At 44.6% G+C, this 18,757-nt stretch overlaps 1 protein-coding gene across 2 annotated transcripts in view; it reads left to right on the forward strand.

The window, feature by feature from the left end:
* TRAPPC3L (trafficking protein particle complex subunit 3L) overlaps window positions 1-18,757 on the forward strand; it is a 663,369-nt gene that overhangs the window by 548,030 nt on the left and 96,582 nt on the right. For both annotated transcript variants that reach the window (XR_014963137.1, XM_085612167.1), the window contains one exon: window positions 10,724-10,909. Coding sequence is in view for 1 of the 2 variants with exons in the window: in XM_085612167.1 (XP_085468293.1) it covers window positions 10,724-10,909 (186 nt within the window). In the remaining variant the exon portion in view is untranslated. The remainder of the gene's footprint in view (window positions 1-10,723; window positions 10,910-18,757) is intronic.

The raw sequence follows: 18,757 nt of genomic DNA on the forward strand, positions 1-18,757 counted from the left end.
ACACACTGTCTCGAAGAGACATGTTGTGTTTAATGTTTGGGCTTCAGCCCACCCACAGGCTTCCCATTTGCTCACTCCATTTTCTGTCTCATATTCTTTGTCACCATTTTTCCCTAGAATGCATGGTCATGCCTTTTCTTGTGTATAGCCCTCTCCTCAAAGCATGGGCAATGCACTTGTAAACTCCCACTGCTTCCAGTTTTAATACCATTTTAGGACCTACATTTTTCTTTCTTTGTCAGCACTCTACACAGTGCCTATGCTTTTAGCAGCTCTGTCTCTGCCCTCATGCCCATCCACAGATGACCCCGTCACTGTTTTTCCCTGCATTGCTGCTTTCAGTTTTCCCACCTCCTCCTTCCCGTCTCTGCTTGCACTCTCGCACTGCCCAGTGCTTGCCCCATACACAAATCACCACCCTCCCCTGTCACAGCTTTAAACCCCCATCGTAGTCCGTTTTGTTCTAGTGAGTGTTGGTGTTTTGTCTTTTAATGTCCTATTAGTGTACAGCTGATGTGCTGATTGGAGCATGTGTGCACGGCTGGAGCATGGGTGCACGGCTTCTATTACTTGACACATGTGTAGTCTCTGTGTATTTTCCTATGCGTGGTGGTACTAGGTGTGTATGTTTACACCATAAGTGGTCATTTGGCAATAGTGCTTATAGCTGGAAAAGCAGACGTCAAGTGAATCAGGTATGAATTATTACCAGGCATGTCAGAGCTTCTAAAGTACCTGTCTTCTGCTGTAATTGCATAGCCACGTTTCTCCTGTGTGAAATGATTAAACTGTTCGTGTCGCTCCTTGTTGCTTCTCATGTCATCGGGTGGGACTCTTATCTCTTCAAATTTCTCATTTCAGGAACCCTCCTTACTTTTTCTGTATTTACCACTGAAGAGTTTATATGCACCATTGTTGCTTAACTTGAATTAAATTGAGTCTGGCTGAGTCTTGATGACATCAAGGTCTGCCTGTCCCTCAGTGTCAATGGCAAAAGTAGTCCTTTTAATGTGGTTGGTGATGTGATGCATTTCCTCATGTTCACTACTGGAAGCCAGCTTAACACTGTGATTCTTTCTGTTTTTTTGTGCAGTTTTATATACTGCCAACACCAGACGAAGGTAGAGGAGTGCTTTACATTAGCACCAGTTCCTTTACACAAGGACACATTCATTTCTGTAGAAATGGCGAGATTAAGTTATTTGCTCAAAATCAAGGTTGTTAAGCTGACGGCAAAACTCTAACTCAGTTTACCAGTGTCGTAGTCGACAGCTCTGGCCCCTACGCCACACCCTCTCCCAAAAGGACGCCATATTATCTTTCTAGCCTCGGCCTGTTTCCAATTTTGTGATTATGGATAAATCACTTAATCTCCCCGTTTCTAAATACAACCAGCATTGGCAAAGCCAATAGGTTTCATCGGTGCGTAATCTATTGTTTTTACGTCATGGCTAGAGAGTGCATGCACTGCCTCAAAGAGATGTGTTGTGTTTTATCTGTGGGTTTACACACCACCAATCTTCTACTATTTCTAAACTTCTGCGTCACTCTCGTTCTCTTTGATTGCATTCATCACGGTATAAGGGCATCATGACCTCTTCTTGTATTTGGCCATCATATACTGCATGGACCAAGTACATCTTTTCTTACACTGCTACCGGTTAGGGCAGCTATTTTTCTTTCTTTGTCCATAGAAGTACTTCTGCTTCCAGGCAGTTTCCCTTGTATACACACATATGCCACAAAAATGCATGCACAAATACATTTTTTATAAAGTTGTTAAAACATGAACAGCACCTTTTTTTATTTTTTTTGCATGATCTGATGATATTGGAGCATTCACTCTGTCCTCCGTCTTGACGTATCGCGAACACGAGCTTATGGTATTGGAGTGCTAAGTTCTCACCAGTTACATTCCACAATGACACATTCATTTTTGACGCTGATTCTGCTTCAATTAAGGTATTCCTTTCCCATTCATTGTTGCTTGTTTCTTCCCTCTCCCATCTATGCGTGCCCATTGTCCCATCCCCTCCTGCTTCCCTGTTTAAACCGTCCCCCCCACTACCTCCCTTGTCGCTGCTGCTTTATTTTAATTTTTGCACGATCCAATCGTTTTGGAGTGCTTGTTCAGTTATCCATCTTGCTATAGTGCTAACAGCATTCAATGGTTTTGGAGCACTTTAAGTGCTCTCCAGTTACATTGCACAATGACACTTTAATTGTTGTAGGCAGGGGGTAGCACAAGTGATTTACCCAGAATTACAAACAGTTCAGCCGACCCTGAGATTCACACCTGGTTCCCCAATTCCCCTGTCGGCAGCTCTGACCTTTACATCACATACTGGATTCGCTTCAGAGCTCCTCAACTGTTTCTCACTATCACTTCCACATTTGTTCAGTAAGACCCTGTCAATACCAAACAAGCAATGGCAAAGCCAACAGATCTCAGCAATGCCCGATCTTTTGGCCTGGTCAATGTGAATGACTTTTGGCATTTTGTCGAGCAACACATCTGCTCTTCAGCATGAGTGAAAGTCACCAAAAAAAAGTGCCAAGATGTGGCCAGCTCAGGCCACGCCATAGCGCTTTTTTGTGTTAGGCGGGGCAGGACAATAAACTTAACATGAGAGGTGAAAAGACTCTGCGTCGGCTCAACATCCTGTGATTCTGGGCTATCAGTCATGCTTAACATCAGATGTGCTGCTGGAAAACAGGGCTAAAAGACATTCACAGTAACAAGGCCATTAGTTTGGGGATTGCTGAGATGTATTGGCGTTGCCAATGATTCTTTTTTTCCTGTCACAGAAAAAAAACCAGAAGAAGAAAAGCCATGAGGGGGGGTGGCGTTGCGGAGCAATGGATGAACTGTGTTTGTGTGGGGGGAGGATGAGGTAGATACATGGAACAACTGTGGGAGAGGGCTGGTGTTGGTGGGGGAAGCAACACACGAGGAGGAGTGCTAGAAAACGTGAATTCACATGGAGTGCTGAAAGAAAAAGAAAGCTGCGCTGGCAAAGCCAGTAGGTCAGGGTGGAGCATTAGCACAATAAATGTAATAAAAGAAAGGGGATGGCAGGTGGTGGGGAATGTTGAGCACCCTGGGGAAAGAGTGAAGGACCTTGTGCATCAGTATTTTCACCGTTTTTGCTAGCATTTTTCACGTATGCAAATGCATTGCAATTTACGGTGGAGCATTTATATGCAATGATTGACCTGTTCGACTGAACTGCCAGACAGGCTGCCTGCGTAGTTCTGTCACAGGAGTCCGGATTACAGTGAAAATTATCCCTGCTACCTAATTTGACGAACTCCTCAGTGTATTTGTCATCCTCCAAATTGAACCTATTTTCACAATAGTATTTGTTTAATTACTCACAAAGGGATTATTGCTATAATGAGTGCACTGGCTGCTACTGACTCTCTTTCAACAACTGTTGCGGTCTGGGATTAGAAAACCCCCTTGACCAATGAGACTCGCCCTGAACTGCGCTTGAAGCTTAATTTTCTTCACATTGAACTGAGTCACACATAAGAGGTTTGTAGAGATGTGATGTGTCTGTGTATGTATGGGCTGAGTGGTCATGCTGTGGAATGTGGCACGTGAATGCTGTGGGAATGCGAACTTGCTTAGAATGTTTGTGTCTGTGTGCTTGGTAGAGACTGGGGTGGATTACAGGTGCAGGGAGGATGGAGCCCAAACAAGACTGTAAACGAAGGGCCTTGTTGTGATTCCCCTATGCTTCTTATGCACCTTGTAATTACCAGCTATTATTGTTAAGTGTATAAGTATCTTCAATTGACAAATAACATCTAATTGATGTTATTATATGTATTGGCCTAGCCTCACCTTCCCCCTGCATCCTTGTGTAAGTGGAACATTCCATGATCATTCTCCTGGCTGCTTGACAGGTTTGACAGTTGACTAGGCCTGGGCAAAAATTTCGTTCCGTTCGCGGAAATTGCGATAATTTGACATTTTTGCGTTCCGCGGAGAGCGCGAAAATGTCAAAAATTCCGGTTTCCGCAGCTTGGCGATAATTTGTTTCTTGCTCGCGCTGTAAAATGATACATTCTCGCGCGCGCGCGATCGCCTTACCTGAATCCCTGCGTTCGCCGACAAGTTTTCTTGATCCGGTCGCGTTCTCCATGAGATGTTGTATTGTTTTTAGCCATTTGCGCTGTCTCGCGACAGTTCGCGCCCGCAGTGACGTCATGCGTCGCGCGATCACGTCTTTCTTCTCGCGATCATGCACCGCGAGAACAACTCAAAACAAGATGGCCGCGCCCGCAAGCAGCCACATGGGTAAGTTGGCGACCCGCAACCATGCAGAAAATCGCGCGAACATGCCGGAAAAAAACTTCCGCATCTTCGCGATATTTCTGCTTGTTTGCGATAATTTTAAACATTCTCGCGATAATTTGCGAAGGTTAATTCCGCAAATTCCGCCCACCCCTACAGTTGACTGGATTGAGGTTGTGTTGAAGAGGAGAATAAACTTCCTTCTCAGGATATACTTGTGTTTCGTTATTTCTACAGGCCTCGCATGGAACAAAGAGCTTACCTCCTTCCCCTGGAGCTCCAGACTCTTGTGTGAAAAGCCTGCCCTCCAACAACCTGCTACACTTTTATCATACTTGCTTGGCTTGGTTTCACGTTTCACCCTGTACAGACAGGCCCATTGCATTTCTGTATCTGCCAATTACAAATAATCTAAAAAAAGAGGATTGCAATTGCCATAGAAACGGACAAAATCTTCAATGAAATCTTTGTTATGTCTTGATGAACAAAACATGTCATATCACACTTTTGTTTATCCTAGGAGCAGGAGGGCACTGACTAGGGGCCGCATTACAGTCAGTGCCCAGAAGGAGGGAAGGAATAAGGACATGTGCATCCGTTTTTTGTGCTGTGGGGGCACTGTTGTATTACAGAAGGGGCCACTGTTGCTTTTGCACCCCTTTCACCTGCGGAACCTACACTGGCTCCCCATTGAGAAGAGACTAACTTTCAAGACCCCAATACCTCAACGAGAGAATCTCCTTCCACGTACCCAAGAGAAACCTCTGATTCGCCGCCCTCGCCGACACCCCGCAGAGCCAGAACAGGCAGAAGAGCCTTCTCCTACATCGCAGCCAAGACCTGGAATGAGCTCCCAATCAACATCAGACGCGCCCCTGCTCTGAACATCTTCAGGAAGACACTCAAGACCTGGTTCTTCCGCTGAGCAGAGCTGCACCCCCCCCCCCCCCCGGAGCTTTGAGACCCTCACGGGGTGAGTAGCGCGCTTTACAAACCCCCCCGATTGATTGATTTCTGTAATACGGATAACACAAATGCATATAAAGTGCCAGTACTATCCTCAGAGGGTATTCCCTGAGGCACAATATTTTGCCTCTGCACCACACCATATTATGGATGCAGGAGCAGAGGCAAAGAGGCAATCAGGAGGCTCATCGACTGAGCTCCACAAAAAAGTGTCCCACAATCCGTACGCCCCCTGAAGACAGTCCTCAGAAGGGATGCCAGACATCCCTAGCAGGTGGTGCAATAACTCACCGCACTAGCCTGCAAGGGGAGCTCTGTACACCTTTGCAGTGCAGCTGTGTGGCACCTACACTGTGAGAGAAGGAGTGGCTGCTTGAAGCAGTTACTCCATCTTTCCCTTATGTACTTCCCCCAGGACAGCTCCGAGTTTGCGGCTGACCTTGAGAGCCGCAAATTGATGGTAATATGGCACAATGCCCAAGTCTGCGCCAGGTGTACATTGTTTAAAATGCACCACTGCACAGAGGGCGGCATAGCACTCTTACCATTATATGACCCCAGTTGTCCTAAGACTGCACAAACAAGTGGAATTTATCGTGGTGACCATCTGTAATGTACAGCATGCTAAAGAGAACCACACTAGCAGCACTTCTTTCGCTTGCCACTCTTGAAGTAACAAAAACATCTGAACTTGTGCCAGTGATTGAGTGGCAGGGCCAGACATTCGCCAAATATAAATGTCACCAACCAATAGAGCTTGGTAGTAACAGCTTTGCCCTGGCCCCTCTGTTGGCAGTGACTGCTCGTCCCACGAGCTCTACCCTTTCCAGCAGCAAGGTGCTACTAGCTGCACACTTCCGCAAAGACATAGAAAACAGACCAGGCTCTGAATGGTGACATCGGACTCTTGTAGGAGAATGCAATCTGACTGCATGGTTACCCCCACCTTTTTCCTGGTGTTTTGCTGGTTTTTGACTAGTGTGATTGGGATCCTGCTATTCAGGACCCCAGTCTATCGGCTTTCTCCCTAAATTGGTTGTTCATGTACTTTAGGTACACTCCAGATTGGATTCTGGGGTACCCTTATAAGTCCATAGTATATGGTATACTATGTACTTAGGGCATAGGTACCCCAGAGGCCTCTCAGGGGCTGCAGCATGTATTATGCCGCCCTGGGAGACCATTCAAAATGACACAACAGGTCTGCTACAGAAGCCTGTGTAAGGTGGTGCATGCACCCCTTACTTAGATATAGGTTCACTATATATATCCGTCACCCCTATGGCAGGCCTTATCAATCCTGAAGGCCGGGTGCTGGGTTTTATGCAAGAGGGTGCCCATGCATGAGCAGAGCACCTCTGCAGGCTTCAGAACCTCTATTCCGGGGTTGTTTGTGAGGCAGCCAACCATATATACTTAAGTGCATTATAACCTCGCCGTAAATGCTAACTTTAAAACGGCTGCATGGAAACATGCCGTGTTTGGTGTCAAACACCTTGGAATCATACCTCCACACCAGTAACTGATGTGGGAGGTATGATTCCACCCTACTAGAGGAAGAAATATGACAGCACCAGTACACACGGTACCAACTTCACAGACCCTGGCATCACAAAATGGATGCTGCCAGCCACAGACACAAATCTGCCCTCCTGCTGCTGGATGAAACACCGGCAGGGGAAGGCTGGACAATAGGATTCCTGTCACAGGGAGGTGTGATCACCTCCCAGACAGGCTTTAGTGTATTGGGGCTGGGTGGGTGCACTCTGAGAGTGCTTTGATGTCTGCACTGGGGGCACATTTGGTGTCCCTGTGCATAGTCCAGCTCAAACCGGCTATCAGCCCCTGCTCTGGTGTGAAACTGGACAAAGGACATGGGTGTAGCCACCCCTCTGTCCTCACCCTCCCACAGGTGGGTCCCCAGATTTTGCCCATCCCTTCCTTGGGTATAAAGTAGGAACCCCTGGCTACAGGATTTTGGATTTACCTGGACAAAACTCTGCTACAGAAACCAAGTACTTCGACTATCTATACTACGCTGGATGACCGAAGAATCTCCCTTGGAGTAAAGGAGTTACTTCCCTGCAAAGCAGGCACCTGAAACGCATCTGACCGGTTTGCATCTACGTAGCTCCTGAAGGACTCAGAAGATTTTGCAACACAGGAGGTGGGTTCCCAAGCTTCCCCGAGGTCGACTAGTGCTCTCAGCAAACCCGAGACCCGCAGCCCTCGTGGGGACCGTGCAACTCGTACCCCTGGACACCATGCACATTTGCAGCAGCATATGCTTTTTGGCGATCCCTCAGGCTGTGCTTTGGGCTACTTGTAGTCCTGACCCCGAGCAGCGTTTCCACTGAAGATTACAAGCCTACACTCCACAAGTGTTCCGAGGGCTGGTATTTTGTGATTCCTCTTGAGGTCCCCGCGTGATCACTGGTCAGTCGACCTGTGGGTCCCTGTGAAGGCAACTTTAACTTTCAGTGGGCCTTCCTGGTTGCTCCAGACGTGCCCTGACTCTCCATTGCTTGGGGAGTCCCCAGGACCTTGCTGGTCCACACCGAAACATCCTTTCTCTGACCGCGTGGGTTGCAGTTGTCAAGGCTTGTTGGTTTCCAATCCAGACACTGACCCCCCAGCACTCGACATCCTTCGTGGGACAGCTCGCCTGCAGACTTTGTTTGTCGTCTCCGTCTCCTGGTCCCCGTGGCTGCAGAGTCAAGTTTCACCTCATCTCAACTGAAACACCTGTGAAGTGACCCAGACTCTGTCCCCTCTGCTTTCAGGTTATTCTCTGCTTCGATCCAGGCTTGGATCACACCAGACACTTCTCATCTTCCCGGCAGCAGCACTTCTTCGCAACATGCCATTGAAATCAATGAGCGTTTCCGACACCACTTGACCCCTATGCACCCGGCTCTCCTGGGATAGGTAACTCGGATGCCATGGTACTCTCAAGGGTGCTGGCCTTAGAACCCTCTATGTTCCAAAGGGTTTGCTTAAAGTCCTCTCCTAGGTATCCTTAATCTTAAAAATTCCAACCGCGACTTTCCCATAGGATTGTACAGAGCTCGCGTCTGTGTTCTCACACTGCACGCATCCCCTGTGGGTACCCTGTGCCACTACCTTTGGTGGTTCCTTGGGGTCCCAGCGATTCTACATGCTCTGGCACAGTGTCTAGTCAAGTAGTGGTTGTTATTCCACTTTCTTAATATATGGTTTGGTCTCCCCCTGGAGCCCACTGTGTATTGTGCTATTTACTGTTGTTCTAGTGCTTTAATATTGTGTATCTTGTTCCCTAATCTCATAAAGTGGTTAGTAGAGAGTGTTTAGTAATAAATACATATATTTTATATATACCTTGTGTGGTTCTCCTTTCATTTGGTCATTCAGGAGGATTTAATCTGGTAACCAAGCTTCTTTACATTCCTTCGAGACTTAGCCTGAAGGCTGCTCTCCATAGCTACCACTAGGATAGCTTTCAATAAAGGTTGTCTTTAACCCAATCATCAATAAGGGTAGTTTGGACTGGTGCAAGGTGCCCACTAGAACCAGTGGACAGCATATACCAGGCCAACTTCTCACAACACCCACCAACAAAACAGCAGTCTTACAATAAAGCTCTCGCTCGCTGAAGAATAGCATACACTAGAATGGTTGGAGAATAAAAAAATTGAAACTTTTTCATCAATTCAGCACCGTTGTACACCAGCTTTTTAGATTATCATTTTATTGAGGTATTTTATAGGCACACCATTTGCTTGTAAAGCGTGTTATTGGATGCACAATTTGTTAAAAAGTTTGCATTTAAGTTATGATGATTTCTGTCAATGTCTACCGGTACAGCTATATTTTGTGATCCTAAATATCTCCACTTGGTAAAATCTCTCAAAAGATCATCCTCTCCTCAAAACAATTATTTTTTAATGTGCCATTCACGTCTGGTTTTGCAAGCTGGGAGTGCGAGCACTAGGCTGGTTGGATAGAAGGTGCGGTGAGTGGTTGGGGGAAAGCAACAGGGAGGCTGTGACTGGGAAGAAACAAAATATATAAATCAAAAAAGAAAATTGAAGGCGGGGTGCGGTGCAGTCGACGAACCTTGGGAGCCTGGGGGGAAATGAGGGAGCAAAACGTAATGTGTGTGGTGGGGGCAGAAGCACATGTGGGAGAACTAAAAAACATGCACTTTTATTGAGTGCTGAAAGAAAAAGAAACAAAATTGTTCACTGAATGTGATCAGTGAAATGATTCCCGTCAGTCAATCAAAGGGATATCAAAAGACTCAGTGCACCAGGGATGGGACTAACGCAGGAAGGAAAAAGGAAGCCATCAAATAAGAGTGACACTAAAGTTAACCAGTGGTAAGCAATGGGCAGGCTCGAAGCCCACTGTAAGATTTTTGGTATGGTCCACAAGAGGCCTTTTGGAACCAGATCTAAAACTAACAACTAGGAAGAGGCTATCTCTTGTTAGTGGAGCCAGAGTGTCGATGGTGCACAAAAGCCAGCAAAAGGAAGAATCTAAATATCAAGAACATTAAATTATTTTTAGATCTCCTGCATAACTTTTACCAAAACCAGGAACTCCCTAAACGAAAGGGGCACCAGGGTGCATCCTAAGTATTATTTATCTTCTAGTAACCAGATCCTCATCGGTGGTAATCCCAAAAGTGCTCCCTGAAATATGTCAGAGCCCATCTAGGTTTACAGGGACCAGGATGAGGCCCGATGATGAAGCATGCCACCATAAGGTAAGTGAGGGTAACAAATACAACTCATTAGGAGCATCAGCATTGAGGTCACTGAAAAAAACTGGAATTCCACCTAGGACTAAGTGTACAGGGTACTTTGCATACTCTGTTTAGGGTTTGTGCTGCAACCAATATCACATCCGATCAACCACAACGCTTTCTTTGTGTTTTTAGATGCATGGCTTTTTAATGTTGGAAGTGAAGCGGTACCTAGGTCAGCTGTGCTCAGCCTCCTTTACCCTAATTGTTTTTTAGATTAAGAAGGCATCCACCTCAGAACTGAGAACATGGCCCGGGGTCAGCAGTCACCTGCCCAGACTTCATTGTGAAACTAGTGAGGGAAAAAGGAAGCCTTAGCCAGGTGATGCCTGCCCTAGTGTAGTGTTCACTGTTGCATATTTTCGGACAGAGCAGCTGGCCTTACTTGCCTACCTTGAAGAAAAGTGAGAGTGCTGTGGGTTGGCCCCCTACTTGCTCAATGACGGGCATATATATTTTCTATATACTTGCCTTGGCTAAGGGTAGGGCTGTTGTTTCACTAAGAGGTGCTATGTTATTGGCTTTCTTTCCTGCAAAAAGCCTTACCTATATTAAAGAAACTACTAGGAGGTTACATGGAGTTTAATTAATGAAGCATTCACATTTTCTCCTTCATTTTCTGTCTACGGAAAGCTTCACATTGTAACACTGATCTTTTTAATTTTCAGGTTGCCTTTAAGATGTATCTTGGCATTACCCCGAGTGTCACCTGCAATAATCGGTCAAAGAACGAGTTTTCCTTAATTTTGGAAAAGAATCCTCTTGTGGACTTTGTAGAAGAGCTTCCAGCAGGGAGATCTTCACTATGTTTCTGTAATCTTCTCTGTGGTGTCATCCGTGGTGCCTTGGAAATGGTAAAGTAGCCTCCAATTTATTCTTTTCTACTGATAATGTGTTTCGATTGTACAAAAGTTGAGCATGAACGTAAATCTTAAAATAAAGTGTTAGATTTTCTTTAAAAAAAATCTAGAACTTCAAGCATGACCTGCATTTATCAGTGCTGTCAATCTACAATACTAGCATTGCTATGTGCACAAAAATGAGTTTAGAAACAACTTGTTGTACCTAGCCTCAATTGCATAACAAATTATTTTATCTATCAATTTCAGCAATATTATAAATGATGAGGCCACAAAATACTGTAAACTCTTGTGACACTGAAGGCAATTCAATTTCAAGCATCCCTTTTTCATCTTGTTTTTCGGTCTGACCTAGAAACAGCTTTAGAGATTTTGCCAGTCTCATGTAATTAACCCGTTCGCTGCTAGGCCTTTTTTGGGTTGCTTGGGGTAATTTGCGCTTAGGCCCCTGTAACTTTTTGACCACATAAGGTATCCACGCCAAATTTGCGTCCTTTTCTTCCAACATCATGGGCATTCTAAGGGTACCCAGGGTTTGTGGATTCCCCGGGAGTGGACCCTAAATTAGCCAAAATACAGCTACATTTCGGTTTTGGGGGGGAAAATGGGAAAAAGTGCTTCAAATGAAAGCGTCTGGTTTTTCCCCTGCAAATGGTGTCAACAAAGGGTTTGTGAAGCTGAAATCCCAATTTTCCCAGCTTTTAGGGACTGACAGACCTTTGCCAGAAAACCAACATATGTTTTACACAGTTTTGGCATTTTACTGGGATATAGCCTATTATTGCTATTTTTTGTGCTTTTAACCTTCTTCCAGTTAATGGTAGAAATGGGTATGAAAGCAATTATGGATCCTGGAAAGCTGTACATTTTAGAAAAGTAGACAGCATTCTGAATTCATCAAGGGGTCATATATATACAGAAACTTCAAGGTTTCTGTATAGAAACTAACAGTTAAATATAGGAAAAATTGAAAAGTAGTTGATAAAAAACAGCCATTTATGCCAACGTTTTCACCTGTCACTTCTTCTAATTGTGAAAGCTGTTTGAAAGCAATATACTGTTACATCCGCTGGACCTTTCTGGTTGTGGGGATATATAGGACTTGTAGGTTCACCAACAACCCGACGAACCCAGAGCCAATAACTGAGCAGCGTCTGGCAATGGTTTTTCATTATGTACCGGGTATATTGCAATTATATTTGGGAAAATATATACATGGAAAAATCGGTATGAAAGACACCTATGCATTTCTGAAATTGGAACAAAATATAGAGTTTAGAAACAGTAGATATTTGCACATTTCCGAAATTGTGAGGACCCATACCAGCATGAGAATTATAGGTCATTTTTCAAAATATTTTTTTTTACACATTGTCTATCATTTGGAAGACAGAAATGCATCAAAAGTCAATAGGTAATAACAGTGGCTCTACATTTCTGTGTTACCCTAAATCTCCCGATAAAAATTATACCTCATTTGTGTGGGTAGGCCTAGTGCCCGCGGCACAAATTGGCCCAAAACGCAACGTGTGGACACTTTATTTTTACAGTGAAAACTGACCCTAGCTGTAGATTTTGATCCCTAGCACCTAGGGAAACCTAGCAAACCTATACATTTTTAAAAACTAAACACCCAGGGGAATACAGGAGGGGGTGACTTGACTGGCTCTCACCAGGTTCTGTTACCCAGAATCCTTTGCAAACCTAAAAATGTGTCCCAAAAAAACATTTCCCTCACATTTCTGTGGTGGAAAGTTCTGCAATCTGCGTGGATACACAAAATCCCACCCACCCCGCGTTCCCCAAAGTCTTCCAAAAAAAATGGTACCTCACTTGTGTGAGTAGGCCTAGTGCCTGCGACAGGAAACAACCCAAAACGCAACGTGGACACACCACATTTTCACAGTGAAAACTGACCCTTTTTTTGCAAAGTGCCTAGCTGTAGATTTTGAACCCTAGCTCTTCCTGCACCTAGGAAATCCTAGCAAACCTATACATTTTTGAAAACTAGACACCCAGGGGAATCCACGATGGGGTGAATTGACTGGCTCCCACCAGGTTCTGGTACCCAGAATCCCTTGCAAACCTAAAAATTTGTCAAAAAAACACATTTTCCTCACATTTCTGTGGTGGAAAGTTCTGGAATCTGCGTGGATCCACAAAATTCCACCCACACCGCCTCCCCCAAAGTCTTCCGAGAAAAATGGTGTCTCACTTGTGTGGGTCGGCCTAGTGCCTGCGACAGGAAACGACCCAAAATGCAACGTGGACACACCACATTTTCACAGTGAAAACGGACCCTAGCTGTAGACTTTGTACCCTAGCTCTGCCGGCACCTAGAGAAACCTAGCAAACATACATTTTCTGACGCTGTTCTGACCTGCAGTGAATCGTGCATTCTTGTTTCTTTCTGCTGGGGAGGCATCCAGGTGGAAGTACTCTGGTGGGATCGTTATCCCAGAGCAGAAAAACTCACCGCTGCTAACCAGGCCGCATATCTCCTCATTTCTGCCCGCAACAACAGCCTGGGCAGGACTGCAGGCCCCAGTGTGCACCGCATCACCGCCCTGATACCGCTAATGAGGGGGAGGCGCTACTAATTGCGCTTAAAGCTCTGCCTCTCCCCCTGCGGCGCGGGATGCGCTCGGGCGAAGCCTGGGCCAAGGGAGGGCCCGTCCTGCACCCGTCGGTGATAGGAGGAGGCAGGGTGGGGCCACCCCCCTAACAACGGAATTGCAGGGAACCCTGGACGGCTTAGTAGCATCATCTTGACTGAACAGCAGTAGCCTGAGGACACAAAGGTATCTTTCCATTGCGTTGGAAACTATACCAATTGATTGGGGAGAGGGGAGGAGTGATAAGGTTAGTTAAAGTTCTAATTAACAACGTAGCTCGGTTTATTACTATAACCTTTTGTCCCTTCACTGTGCCTTTATTCAATCGCACCAAACCAACTGAGTAAATTTCTATTGTTTCTACAAGCGCAAGGCGCCCCAACAGAACAGGCAAGCTAAATATGGGCAAAAGAAAGCATACAGCTACGTTAGGAAATACTCACTCCCCTGACAAATCCCAACTGCCATTACTAAGATACAGCCCAGGAGCAATGGGGGGGCCATAGAAAAGCAGATACTCACAGTGGAAGAATCCTTAGGTGAGGCCACTAAGACCACGTCAGTTCAGGTACTGGTTAATGACTCAAAAACCCCTGGAAACAGGATAGAGGGGAGAGATTCAAGCAGGATGATAGAAGAGGCGGGAGCAAACAAGGGAAATGGGTGCGCACAACTCATTTCTGAGTCTTTGTCACCCACCAGGTCTAATTCACCACCACTCAAAATTGCAAAAAAACCTAGATCATAGGGTGCAGTCTCTAAACAAGGCAATAAGACAACAAGGAACAAAAAGGGAACTCCCTATGTACAGGGCTTGGCCCAAAACTAAACTGCCCCCAATAAAATCCTCCCAGATTCCAATCAAAATAGCATTATCAACAAACTGATTCTTTGGTAGAAGCACTTAAAAATCTTGACCAACATGGATATAAAATACTAGGGGCAATACAATTCAGGCTATTAAAAGTAGAGACAAAAAACCAGTTCATGTCTGGAACTCCTGACAATCTTTTCTTCCGGACAAAAGATGAATTTAGTACATGATACTGTCCCTAACCTTCCTTCAGAACCTGTAATAGAACCACTAAGCAAGAGAACTATAGAGTATACTGAATCAACTGGTTCTAGCCTACGCCCCTACCGCCATATAGCAAGTAAAAAGGTCACAGGTATGAAAATGAATGGGGCACACTCTGGAGACAACCAGAACGGATCAGACCCCACTGGTGCACCATTAGATTTCCAAGAACGGCTCCTAGACCCTAGAGAATATACAGAACAAATATCAGACCGTTTGAATCTTCCACCACCAGCGGCCCCTTACGTGGTAGTCCGACAAATGTTCCCTCATTAACCCCAAATAGTAAAGAAAGTTGGTCCTCCTTAAGAAATAAATCTCTTAACTGGCTGGGCACGAGATCGGGCCTAACCGACCATCTATTTCATAACTTCAAGATGGCAACAAGAGTGAAATGGGTATGGAAGGGCAAGAAAGAACAGGCTGGTGACTGTGTGGTACTGTCTTTTGGTACACTGGAGTTGGTTGAGGCGGTTTTACATAGAACGGGGTACATTAATAATGACGGTAATGTGATCACTGTTCGACCTCTCGGCTATTTTTACCGTTCTCCTCACCCAAAGAACAACTTAAGACCTCTCAGTGGTACTGACCAGAGACCGAGGTCCCCCATTTATAATATACAAACATCAAACAGATTTCACTGCCTGTTCCACACTGGAAGGATTAGATTGGCTCAAAAGGGAGGCCCAACTAGCTGGCGAAGAAAGAAGACATGGCAATCTTAGCTCAACTGATGATGGAAACGCCTTTATGATAATCCCTCAGAACTCAGGGCCAATGCAGGGCACAGACTTCTGCTCAGCTTAAGTTAGTAACCTAGCCAATTATCTAGATAATAACCCAGGGGTCATATCACAGGAATCGCAGAAACGTAATATCCCCGGAACTGATAGAGGATAACCCCCCCATTGAATCTAACAGATACGCAAAATATTACGGCAAATAGTACAACGCCACAACGTCTGGGCTGTCTATTCTGGAACGCGGCCGGCCTCTGGAACAAAATACAGACTCCAGAGTGGCTAGACTTCATAGTGGATTATCCGATTATATGCGTACAAGAGACATGGCTCACAGAACATATCCACATAAATAGAACCTATTTTACCTCAGCTGTCCCATCAAGACATGGCAGGGCGAAAGGGGGTCTGTGTACTTATATAGCTAATACTCTGCAATTCATAAAAATTATCCCCAATATCCCCAACGTAAAGAATTGTTTTTATCAAATAATAGTCTTTGAGACAAAAGGTGATGCAATAATGGTAATAATTAATTTTTATTATAACGCCACCACAAAACAAATAATGAACGTTATCCAGGACCTAAATAACGATTTAGGGGGTATAGGCAATACTAGTAAAAAACATCTGACGATCCTGTGGGGAGGAAATTTTAATAAGCGCCAATGTATGGCATGCTCGTACAAACAGTGTGGTATGTTAGAGATTGAGGGCGAGGACCACTCATTTTATGCACAGTCTATATGGCAATAAGATTAATGAACTGCTGCTTAAATTTGATTTAACATTTGCCAACGAGATTGCAATCCCTCATGTTTTCAGGAAGAAAACTTTTAATGAGTGTTCTAGTAATAGTATTATAGATCATATTTTAATGACAAAACGATCGGCCGGTTCAGTGTTTAATTTTTTAACTCATTCAATCTCGCTCAGAGACCACCTCCCCTTGAGTGTCCAGTTATCATCTGACCCGTTCTTTAAAAAAAAAAGGGATCCGACCATACCTCTCATCAGACAGAAAGAATAGAATTACCCAACCCAATGATTATACCCTACGTTGGACTCAGGTCATTCCGTAATATTTCCTCAATCACCTAATAAGTAATAATCAAGAGGCTTTTGATCTATACCTAAAGGACACCACACCCCCTGCTGAAGTTATTGCTGCCTTTCTGAATATAACTCAGGGCGCGAGGGAGATCATGTTTGTTAACAGCAGCAGAACCAGAGAAAGGAGGGTGAAGGGCTGGTTTGACGCACTATGTATAAAAGCTCACAAGCTCTTGAGGAAGGCACTGCATAGAACACCGAGTATCACTGATGAGGTCCAGCATTGCAGAGCCCTGTATAAACAGGCATTGAAGAAAAGGAAAATCCAGTTAAGAGAGGATGCCTGGGATACATTGCAGCAGGCAAGCATCTGTAAATATGAAAGAACCTGCTGGAAGATAATCAACTCATCCCAGTGGAGTACAGACGTGACCCCCAAAATCGAACTCGCAATCTTAGTAGATGAATGGATTTAGCACTTCTCAAACATCTTCTGTTTACCCTCCCCGACAAACTCACAGCCCCAAGGCCACCTTGATAATGATAATCTGTCAAACTGCCCCTATCTCCCTGTTTTCACTGGATGAGGTCATCAACGGGATACAATCAAGTAAATGCAGCAAAGCTCCTGGTCCTGATGCCATCCCTGTAGATCTGTATAAAAGTAACATCAACTATGGGGACCACTACTGACTATAGCTAAGGGCCATATGCACTGTAGGCCTCCTGCCATCAAGTAGAGAGTCAATTATTGTTCCCATCTATAAAAAAGGAGACCATCTAAATCCGGCATGTTACAGGCCAATCTCTTTGATTGCCAAAATAGCAGGATTCATAATCTTAGAAAGGCTACAGAACTGGGCAGAAGAAAATCAGAAATTATCAGATCTCCAATATGGCTTCCGTAGCGGGATAGGCACAATTGAACAGAGTTTTAATTTTAAATATGTTTATCAGGAAGTACGTTAAGATGAGAAAGGGGATGCTTTACTTCGCTTTTGTAGATCTCTCATCAGCTTTTGATTGTGGGTTGCATGAAAAATTGTGGTCAAAATTGAAAGACATGGGGGTAGACACCCCGATCATCAGTTCCCTGAGAGACCTATACACAGGGTACAGGTCAAAGGTTAGGATTGGTGCCAAAGGGGAATGTACGAAATCATTCAGGGTAGAGAGAGGTGTCAGGCAGGGCGGCGTCCTAGCCCCCTTCTTGTTTACACTATACTTTAACGGTGTGGGGAAACTTTAGTGGCTGTGGCAAAAGATCTTCCACAGATAGGTACTCGCCCTGTCCCAGCCCTCCTCTATGCTGACGAAGCAGAACTAATGGCCCGCACCCCATTGGCCTTACAGTCCCTGTTGACTGGTTTTGTTGATTAAATGAAGGATCTGTGGCTCCATGTGAACTAATCAAAAACCTACATTATGAAATGTGGGGAAAAAACATAAAATGTAGGGATATAGTAATAACAGGGGAAGAAATTGGGTTCACTGACACTTTCTTAGGAGTCCTATTCGACAAAGCCAGTACATGGAATAACGCAATCGAAAACAGACAGAACCAATTCAGTAAGGCATGTTGGGCCCTCATACGTTTTGCCATACAACTGGGTTCAAACCCCCCAGATACTATGCTGACAATATATTAAGCAAAGTGCCTTAGCATAGCATTATATGGGGCGGGCATATGGGGATATAAGCAGTGCGGAGGGTTTACAAGGAGAAGAAAACTACTTATTAGATACCTTCTAGCAATCCTTAAAAGCACCTCAGTGTATGTATCCCACTCTGAACTTGGTATGCCCTTTGTTGAAGATATGATTAAGATAGAACCAATACTGTTATGGCATACAATCTGGACTTCTGACCATACAGACTTCAACAAAGCAATAATTTGCGACTGTTTAAAATCATCACTTTATTCACGTATTCCATGGCTGGTATATGTTGAAAGGTTCTTTGGTGACATGGCTCACCCCGAGTATTTTGAGAAACCGGAAACAATGGGGAGTATCAGTAGAAAATCGCTTAAGAAGGAAGCAACGGCACACCTGGAAGCTCTTAAAATTACTACTGAACTTTCTAAACCCAGTGTCCTGAAAAACCAACTGATTTTAACTACATTTACTATCTAGCCATACCTTAAACTTGTCTTAAATGTTCGCCACAAATTCGTTCTGACCCGCCTAAGATTAGATATATTTCACAGACTAATTACTTTTGCCACTATGAATAATCGGTCTTCAAACTTGATTAATTGCCCCTGAATGACAACATGCCCCAGAATACAATGCATGTGCTTGCTATTTTGTTAATTTTATACAAAATGTAGAAAGTGGTATGTTCTACCGCC

This window comes from Triturus cristatus, chromosome 6, assembly GCF_964204655.1.
Source record: "Triturus cristatus chromosome 6, aTriCri1.1, whole genome shotgun sequence".
NCBI lineage: Eukaryota > Metazoa > Chordata > Amphibia > Caudata > Salamandridae > Triturus > Triturus cristatus.